At 38.0% G+C, this 10,664-nt stretch overlaps 1 protein-coding gene across 1 annotated transcript in view; it reads left to right on the forward strand.

Annotated features, from left to right (window-relative positions):
• The window catches only part of igsf8 (immunoglobulin superfamily, member 8), a 15,067-nt gene extending 8,435 nt beyond the window's left edge, over positions 1-6,632 (forward strand). The window contains exons 5-8 of the mRNA XM_037679417.1: positions 2,999-3,174; positions 3,338-3,590; positions 4,523-4,960; positions 6,362-6,632. Coding sequence (XP_037535345.1) covers positions 2,999-3,174; positions 3,338-3,590; positions 4,523-4,960; positions 6,362-6,489 — 995 coding nt within the window. The 3' untranslated portion in view covers positions 6,490-6,632. The remainder of the gene's footprint in view (positions 1-2,998; positions 3,175-3,337; positions 3,591-4,522; positions 4,961-6,361) is intronic.
• The last annotated feature ends 4,032 nt before the right edge of the window (positions 6,633-10,664 follow it).

The following is a 10,664-nucleotide window of genomic DNA, read 5'->3' on the forward strand; positions in this document are numbered from 1 at the left end:
GTATATATGTTTTTTTTTCTAAAGTGTCAATAATAACCGTACAATGGAAGATTAAAAATTGTGGGCAGAGAGTTTTCATAAAATGTTTTTTCTTATAATCAGCAGCCTGGGGAGAATCACCGAGGGTCAGAAATAGTTTTAAATAACAGTAAATGTGGATGAGAGGAAACGGGTCGTGTTTCAGCTCTTCTCTTGTTGTAAGTCTGCGTGGACCCGTGGTGCCGCTAAGAATACTGGACTCCTTCCAGAGGTTCAGCCTCTGGATGTTTGTGTTAATAAAACGTTAAACCTAATGTTTAACGGCTTCGTCGACTGAACTTGAGCTGACTGTTTTGACGAGTGGCTGTTTAAAAAATAGAATAAACCACTTTGTCAATTTGTCTTAACAGTGCAGATGTGCTGTAAATAAACGCTATGAATATGAATTTGTTTAAACTTACTATACATTATCATCTAAATTAATTAATTTGTCATTTAAAAATAATCATAGCAAAAATCCCATAATGTTTTAACACCAAATGTAGCAAATATTCTGTATATTTGACCAAATAAAAAGCCATTTTTAAGTTTTATTTTACAAAGAAAAGAAAAAAAAAATCTGTTGTCTTACACTGAAAATGACAGTTGTACATATTTTGAGCTCTTATTGTGAAATTTGGTCTGTCCAGCTGGATTAAATAAGTCAATAATGGGACGGCTGCATGGTCAAATAACAGCCTCGGGTCATGCAGGAGAACTGGAGGAAAACATAAATGTTCTTCCTGCCTTTCCTTCTTGTAGCCTTCAAGGAGAATATTTTTCTTTCTGTCAAACCGACATGTTTATTATTACTTTTTCAAACTGTACTGTTAAGTAATTTCCCTATAATCCAGCTGTCAACATGCAAAGAGGAGAGTTGAATTTATTGTAATATAGTGAAGGTTTGCAGTAAATATTACTAATTTTCCTTAGATTTGATTTAAAGGTTGGAGTGAATCTGTTAATGGATTTGATGCAACATCTTTTTAGCTTTTAATATTGATATGTTGTTGCTAAAATCATTTTTTCTCTTCTTCAGTAAAACTGAGGTCAAAGTTCAAGCATAATAACCCGTCAAGCCATGCTTTGTTTTATATCATGTATTGTTTTGGACAAACGCTTGCTGACGAGCACCGTGTAGCTGTTGTCATTGACTGGCCCCTGTTGTCTGATGTAAACAATAGCCTCCCTTTGTTTGCACAAATAATGTGTCTTATGTGGGGTGGGGGGTTGTGTTGGAATGATGCTTTGCACACACAGTGGATTAGTGTTGACATGAAATTATTATCAAAAGTTTTTTATACATGCAAGAGGATGGTTTATGTTTACTGATTACTCAGTGTTTCCTCTATCATTATACAGGCGGGGTGCCCCACCCCGCCAACAAAACTGAGCACCCCGCCTACCAAACTGAACGTGTCCCTCCCACCCCATCCCACCCCGGCACTGACATATCACTTAAAGGTAGTGGCGCAAAATACAGGCTCTCTAGCTAAAAAGCCCAAGGCAGCACTCACATTGCCTCTTCCCTCATGTAGAACGCCCCCCGCTCAAAAACTGTTAGTACAAGCTGCGCTCAGACATGTCTCCGTCCCCCCCATCAGCAAAAATCATGGATGAGATGAGCACCCCAGCATGGCAAGCTAACTAGGGGAAACACTGTTACTTCTTACTTATATGCCTGCTGTTGAGTAGAGCCAATTATGGATGATATTTGTGACAGTGGTTTTTAATAGCAGGTTGTGTCTCCATATATATTTGATAAATATAGATGCTCATGGTATTGATCTTTTTTAACTGCAACTAATCAAATCAAAAACTGCTTATGACTGCTCATCACTGATAACATGTTGCAAACTATAATACTATTAAAACTATTGGAATAAATTATGAGCAGAAAAATATCAGTTTCCCATTTTGAGATAGAGCAGTCCTTCGCTACTTCATGGTTCGTTTATCGCGGGCTCGCTCTATCGCGGTTTTGCAAAATAAGATTGGACATGACACACAATTGACTGATGGATGTATGAGCCACACGATCGGCATGGCGTTTTTATTTAAAATAAATTATTTTAAAATATTTATTACCTCCTGCACTTTTGTGCAGCCCACACTGCAGGATAAACGTCCTCCTGCAGCTGATCAGCTGATCTCTCTCCGTGCATAGCAGAGAAGTTGGCGTGGCCAAGAATGCTTGCAGGTATCTGAGAATAGTGGAGGCCGAGAGAGGGAAACCATGACATTTTCTTGTAGAGCGTTTAGAGTTCAGAAACATTGTTTAGAATATTTCAAGAGTGTGGCAAGGGGTACATATCTACATAATGTGAGATTTTTTTGTTACTTTCTATAAAGCCACAAGTTTGCAAACATGTTCTTAGTATATGGCAACATTGCTTTTAAACTATATGAGTTGGGTCAAACATTTTGGTTATCTGGCAAACTTCTCACAATAGTTTTCTGGATTTGGTCCCATTCCTCCTGACATTGGAGTGGATCTGAGTCAGGTTCTGGAGTCCGCCTTACTCACACACATCTTTTTTAAACTGATGTCAAACAAAGCTGGAGTGTGCTGAAGGTGTGCCATCCACATGTGTGCCTCTAATTAATTCATACGTTTGTCAGCTAGCCAACCAAATGTTTTCAAAGCTATGGTGTCATCACCATCTCAAATTGTATAACGGTGTAGTAATTCAAGTATGTGACTTTAAGTAAAGGACAAAAACCTCATTATTTGAGTAACAACTGGGAATGATTTTGTGAATCCTAACTGATCTAAAACAGGAAATATTAAGATTTAATGTCAGACAGTGAGGAAAATAATAAATGTGTCTTTTTTACAGTGAACATCTGTTTTCAGCCGTACTTAGTGTCAAAATGTTTGACTTTGTTTCACATTTTATGTCATTCCATTTTGGTATGGATGTGTTTATGGTGCTCCTGATTCTGAGGCTCTTGTCTCCACATGTCTTCCTCTCTGTAGCAGAGTCTCTGAGTGTAGCGTCCTCACCCAGAGGGGAGGTGACCCTCCAGGTTGGGTCTCCTCTCATCTTGACCTGTGAGGTGCTGGGCCTGCCGTCTGAGGTGAACTCAGGTCTGCTGGTGCAGTGGATGAAAAGGGGATCTGTAAGCAGTGATGGAGTGGGAGGAGGAGTCGAGGTATTAAAGTTTTCATTCTGTTCATTTATTTTATTGTGAATAGTTTATGATTTGACTCAGTATTTGTGTGTGTAGCAGGACGTAAAAGGGTAACAGATTATTTACCAAGGGGGGACAAAATATCAGATTAGTCTGACAGTAACATGCTTTGCTTTCTGTTAAGGTTCAGGTGGCCCAGATGAGTCCAGGTGGTATTGTGAGCTGGGGAGATGACCTCAGCAGAGCAAGTGGGGGCTCCATGGAGAAAATCGCTGAGAGGAAATACTCCCTGAAGCTCTTCTCGGCTCAGCCCTCAGACTCAGGGGTGTATCGGTGTGTGGTGAGTGTTTATGCTGGAAGGAAAAACCCTGGTCCCTCTACGCCTGCAACACTCACCCAGAGGTCAGAGGGTGTCACTGTCAACCTGAAGACCAAAGGTGAGCCTTAAGTAGCTGTTAATGCCATTTTTACATATACCATACCAGCTAGTGCTTTATGGAGAAAGTTTCTCTGTTAGCCAACCAGTTCAATCCAGAGAAGCTTTCAGACACTGTCAATTTAAATCAACTCTGAGCACGCTTGTGCTTTCATACTTTCTTCTAATACCTTCAGCACAGATGCAGACCGATGGTATTCTTCCATATTTAGTTCTTTCCGCTTTTACAGTGACTTTACAGTTCAGCAGTTCCTGTGCAATTCTGGATTTTTGAATGTCTTGTTGGAGTCTGGATGTAGGCCATGTGGCTGCAGTGAAACCTGCTACAAGTCATCCAACACTGTCTTTATATGGAAGAGGATTAGGGCTACGGTGCAATATTTTTTTTCTCTTTTATTCTGTGAAAAAAAAAAATCAGAATTCTGAGAAAAAAGTCAAAATTCTGTGATTAAAGTCAAAATTCTGTGATTAAAGTCAAAATTATGAGGAAAAAAGTCAAATTTTGAGGAAAAAGTCATATTTCTGACACTAAAGTCAGAATTATGAGATTAAAGTCAGAATTCAGAGATTAAGTCAGAATTATGAGATTAAAGTCAGAATTCAGAGAAAAAAACGTCAGAATTTTAGGAAAAAGTCAGAGTTTGAGAAAAATGACAGAATTCTGAGATTAAAGTCAGGATTTTTACTTTAATCTTGGAATTCTGAATTTAATCTCAGAATTCTGACTTTTTTTTTCTTCTAAGAATTTATGGAAAACAAATTTTTTGCACCATGGCACTAATCTAATCCTCTTCCATAGTCTTCAAGTTTAACTAAACATTTATAAAGTTAAAATTTCCTTTTTTTTTTTCTTGAGTGAACTGCAAAACATTTTGACCAATATAATGGTCCTCTTCCTATTAATAAAGACGCACCACTTTCTTTATTCAACAGACATTTTGGTTTCAGCTGTGGCTCAGCTCCCCCGTGGCCCCCTGCTGAAACGGGGAAGCACCATCACCTTAATCTGCAACGTCACTGTGACAGCCACAGGCCCCACCCAGGCTCAGGTGCAGTGGCTGCGATGGCCAATCCCCAAAATGACCAAGAAGGAATCAGCTCCATTAGAGCCCCCTGCTGTCAAAGAGCCCTCACTCATTGCTGTTCTGATGTACAGCGGTGTCGCAAATATACTAAACAATAAGAGTGAGATCAGCGTCGACCGGCTGTCCGCTGTCAGCTACAGACTGAGGGTCCACACGGTGACAGAAGAAGACCAGGGCATGTACATGTGTCGCGCTGAGGCGTGGGGGCAGGACCCACATGGAGGCTGGTACAACTCTGGGGCCAAAGCAGAGTCTAATGCAGTGACTGTGTACCTGTATGCCAGAGGTGAGAGCTTCATTGTTTTCTAAATGATTGTTACTATAGTGAATAAATATGAAGGTTTCTGTTGAAAAAACAAACATTTATCACACTTTTATTTAGTTTCATTGAATTGTAACCACTCCCCATTTTATATGTTTAAAAAAACATAGCTGGTGGCATCTGAGTAGTGATATGAGAGGATAAAGTGTTTTATTTGAGATTTTTAAGATCAATAAATGGATGGACAAGGTCTAACTGGTAACATTTGGTTTGGAGTTGGAAGACAACCAGTTTAAGTTTTAACCCTTTATTCTTGACCTCAAAATAATTATCGAGACTAGCTCTTTTGTGTTTTATGATGGAGCTTTAGGGCCACACTAAAACAAAAATTAAAAGCCATAAAATTACAAGAATAAAGTCGAATAAAATCTTAACATTACGAGAATAAAGTCGTATACAAGACTTTTTTTTTTTAGCGGATCTCTTATTTTTTTTCCCACGAGTCTGATCCATGACGCGACCTGTCAATCAATCCAGTAGGCGTGTCAGCAAACGACCAATCCGAAGCTAAATGCTCCTTACCTGCAGAGAGCTGCTGCAACCCATCAGAGCGAACCACTTTCCTGTAAGCAGGTTCAAAGTCCTGATACTGATAATAATCTGATGCTGATGTGCTAACAGATTAACTATCTCCTTATTTGTAAAACTAATACCAAAGTATAACTTAACATGATGCTCAACATTCTTCATTTTACCACAGTTAAAATGCGGTGAACCTGCGTTATTGTGTCGGAGTTCGGATAATATTCCGACTCATTTAGCTTCGGATTGGTCATTTGCTGACACGCCTACTAGATTGATTGACAGGTCGCGTTGTGGATCTGATTTGTGGGGAGAGAAAAAAAGAAGTCTCATATGACTTTATTCTCATAATATTAAGACTTTGACTTTATTCTCATAATTTTATGACTTTTAATTATTTATTTTTTTAGCGTAGTCCTAAAGCTCCGTCGTCGTAGTTACACCTTTCTCCTTTTACAGTCAGTTTTTATTAATCTTTTAGAGAAAAAGTGAAGTGGATTGATATAAATGAAGGAATTTCAACTGGAAAATATTATTAGTGATATTTTTATTACTACTGAACCTCTGAATGTTTTTGACTGAAATGATCAACAATGTGTTTGGGGTCTGTTTACAGTTATGACGGTCAATCTGTTTATTAAGTGCTGTCATTACATTTTTCATGTTGGTGCAGGTAAGCTACAGAATGATAGGAGGCCTGAGCAAATCAGAAGACTTGAACTTAAAACAATCAAAATATTTTCCATTAAATTTTATGACTAAGCTTCACTACATTTAAGGTCAGTTTTACTATCTGTACATCCTTCTGTGTCCAAATCATGATGTTTTAAATCTTTTCTTCAGTGGAAGACCTCCTCCTCATCCCTTTGGTGGTTGGAGTCTCTTCAGCTTTATTCATCGGCATCGTCATCATCTCAGCTGTAACCTGCTGCTTCATGAAGCGGTTAGCGAGACAGCGTGCCCCAAAATAAGTGTCCTACCGCCTCCAGCTGACTTCTTTTTACTGAAAGAGGCTTTGCACGGATCGTAACGAAAGGAAAAGTCCCTCAAGAAAGAACTTAAAGATAAGATCAAGTAGAAATGACTTTCACATTTTGTCTGTTAAAACTTTTTTCCGTTCAGATATTTGCTTCACGTTAATGCTAAAATGTTTAATGGTATGCACCAGTAACATAGTTTTTTAAATCGTCCAACCACTTCGTTGGGCATTTCAAGCGTGAAAATGTCTGATCGGTTCCTGTTTTCATGTGAACCTTAACCACAGTGCTAAAACAAGCATGGCTGGAACTGAAAGACTTTAACTGGATTTTTGTGAAATAAAACATCTTTGCATAAATGTAATATTTTTATACAGCCAACTGTTTTTATTTTCAGAATTGAACCTTTTATTTTTAAATATGACACTAAATATGTAGGTCACTGTGACTATTGATGAAGGTTTCCTGTAAACAAAAGCGGTTCTGTTTTCCAGCTTCTCTTTCCTTAAACTGCATGTTATTTTAATACAAAACTTCCCAGTGTGTAAATTATATGTGCATGGTTTAGGTCACATGAAGGCTGAGGAGTCTTCAGGATCCTAATATGAGCAGGGACAGCCCAGGGCAGCGCTGCACGTCAGCAAACTCTGTCTGTGAGTTAATAGATGGTTCTGTTCTGACTCAAACCACTAGAGAATGAAACAACTTTAAGCATTTCTCACCATCGCTGCTTTGTTTAATATTTGTCATGCAGGTATTTGTATTTTTTTATATTTATTCCACTGCGCTGAAATATATTTAAACAAATTCATGCATTTAAGCTGTTTTGGTAAATTAAGACTGTGCTGTATAAGTTTTTTTTGCTGTTCTTTGTTTAACATTCTGCAGCAGTCTGCTCCTTTAAGGCACTTGGACAAAAAAAATCGAGACTGGGTCCAAAACCCCTTGGGATCCTTTTACTATGACAGAGCTTTAGGGCCACGCTAAGAAATTTTTTTTAAAGCCATAAAATTATGAGAATAAAGTCATACGAAACTTTTTTTTACATTGTTTATTTTTTCCAAGAGTCGGATCCACAACGCGACCTGTCAATTAATCCAGTAGGCGTGTCAGCAAATGACCAATCCAAAGCTAAACAAGTCGTAATATTATCTGAACTCCGACACGATAAAGCAGGTTCACCGCATTTTAACTGTGATAAAATGAAGAATGTTGAGCATCTTGTTAAGTTATACTTTGCTATTGGTTTTACAAATAAGGAGATAGTTAATCTTTTAGCACATCAGCATCAGATTATTATCAGTATCAGGACTTTGAACCTGCTGACAGTAAGGTGGTACGGTCTGATGGGCTGCAGCAGTTCTCTGCAGAGGAGCATTTAGCTTCGGATTGGTCGTTTGCAGACACGCCTACTGGATTGATTGACGGGTCGCGTCATGGATCAGACTCATGGAAAAATAAAATAAACGAGCTGTAAAAAAAAAGAGTCTCGTACCACCTTATTCTCATAATTCTACGACTTTATTCTCATAATGTTATGACTTACAGGTAAAAAAAAAAGTTCTTAGCGTGGCCCTAAAGCTCCGTCGTATTTTACTTACTTATCCTGGAGTTTAAAAGTCGTATCCGTATTTTATTTTATTTTTGTTCCCATTCATTGGATTAATGCTTCCTGTGATCTGTTGAGTGCTTGTTTTAAAAAAAGCAGTTCTGTGACATACAGCTTGTTTGTTCCACTGACTAACAGCATTGTGTTGTTTCATGTGTGTGCTTGTCTTTAATGGAAACTTGTCCCCTAAAGTGATTTTTTTTTTTTTCCGAGGGGGTGCAGCCATATGACTGGATGATTTAGTGAAGTCTCTCTATGATCATCATCATCCCCATCATGTGGTTCGGATCTCTTAGTTATGCTGCCAAGGCTTGTTATGACTGTAGCTCCTGTTGCAAGCCCTCAGAAATCTGCTGGAGTGATTTAGTTTGTCTGTGCACGTAAGATGGATAAAATCTGTCCTCTGCTTCGTGCTGAAAGAAGCGTTCGGTCATGTCAAGGTAAATCCAGGGACTTTCTGTCTCTCTTTGTTTGAATCTCCCCGTTCTTTCTAGCTGCTGTTTCCAAATTCCTGATTATAAAGGTACACACACATTTAAGGAGTAAAACCACATCTCTGCTTGCTTCCTGAGCCACTTTTTGTTAAAGTTGATCCCATAAATGTCACGGAGCTACATGCACAGCGACAGGACGGTGCTGGCTGCTATGTCAGATAGCAGTAAGTGAGTATTTGCTTGTTCTTCATCTCTAATCCCTGTTTATGGCTGCAATGACTCCTGCCCTTCCCCCACGCCGCGTGAGGCTCACATACGATCCATTTCAACCACTGTTCCCTGAGAATTACACTCATCTGTGAAGAGTTTTGCACATTGTATGCATAATAGAAAAGCACCAAAGTGTTGGTTTTGTTTTAAGTACCACTGTTCCTGAATGCATCTTACTGCCACTGGAGAAAAAAGTACTTAAAAGCTGGTTGTTCTGTCCTGCTACTTATGGTGCTTTGACAAACCTGCAGCTGATGAAACCAATAAACCACTCTGGATTATTTTTGTGACTTTACTTTCTATTTGCCTTTTTTTTATTCAGATTTGTTTATTTCAAAGTTGATCATGGCCAGCTTAGTGACTGCGGTACATTCTGCAGGAAGGAAATTGAATCCAGTCTGTTGGACAGAGCTCATGTGCTTCACTTACTATTTTATTGTTAAGTGCTACAAACCAGAACATTTCTTTGTGAATGCTGTGGTTTCCATGTTGGAAGCAGTGAAGCAGAGGCTCTAGTTTCAGATCAAGTTGTGCGCTTATTCTTATGCAGGCATATTTAAAAGAATAATTTAGCTAAAAAAAAAGCAATTCATAATTATTTAATTTAAAAAATGTAAACATAATGAAAAGTACTCCTGTAAAAGTAAGAAATTATATTCATCAGCAATAGTGTTATCCTCGCAAAGCATTTTGAAATCATTCATCCTGTTGTGGTTTCAAATTCAACAAATTTACATTTCATTTAGCTGCTGCTTCTTTTTTTTAAGCTGCTTGCTGTAGCAAACAGTCTGATCTGCTATAAGACAAGTTTGAGAAAATTAAGAGCCCAGAATTCAGACAGAAACTGCATCGGTACAAATCTAGATTTGTATTTTACAAAGAAAAAGCTTAATCTTGCCCAAATAACTTTCAAGGCCAACGTTTGGTTTATTTGCTCTGCCCCCATGTGGCCAAATATATGTTGCAAATGATTTGTTTAAATGCAAACCACTTCTTTTTTTAAAGCTTTAAATTCAACAGAAAGGACAACTAAAGGCCTTCCAAGCATGGAACTTCAATCTACAAAGCTTTACTAGATAAAAGAACTGTGTTAAACTCAAGCAAATAAAGAAAATGCTTTAAAAAGCAAGCTTTTAACTGCAGACAAAAATCCATTAAAATGTACTTTTCCTCTAAAAGTTTCCTGTCTGTGCCTTTTAAACTGTGGTGTATCAGTTTCCAGAGCATTACGTGACTAATGCAAACAATACCAGCGTTAACGCTTCCTGTATGATGATGCAGGCAGGAAGGCAAACTGAGGCTTTGTGGCGTTCTGATAAGACGCTGGAGACTCTAGTTGGTTGATTGATTTAAATACATGCTTCATCAGCTAATCCCTGATAAGTAAAACATTAAAAAAAATAAAATTTTACCAAAAAACATGCAATAATGCGCAGCAGTCTTTAAACCCATCTGCTTTGGTGCACTTTAAAAATGCTGATTGAACTTTGTAACAATATAAAAAGTAGGGAAATGCAACTAAAGACAAAAATATCTAATAATTCAAGAATAAAAGTATTTCCTGTTCAAGTTTTGTAAGAAACCTCAATGTAAATTCAGTGTAAATAACTTTTTAACAAAAGTTAAATTGCTCACAACATGTGAACTAAGATATGAAATGATAAATTTCCAGAATAACAATGAAAAATAATGTTGAATGAACATAAAAAATTAAAAATAAGTGAGTCAATGAGTGGTTAGAGCAGTCCTCCTCCAGTGGGAGAGTTGAGGGTTCGATTCCAGCAGCAGTCACATGTTGAAAGTGTCCATGGGCAAGAAACTGAACCCCTCATTACCTTGTATGTGTGTCCCATCGG

Source organism: Nematolebias whitei, chromosome 7, assembly GCF_014905685.2.
Source record: "Nematolebias whitei isolate Nwh7 chromosome 7, NemWhi1, whole genome shotgun sequence".
NCBI lineage: Eukaryota > Metazoa > Chordata > Actinopteri > Cyprinodontiformes > Rivulidae > Nematolebias > Nematolebias whitei.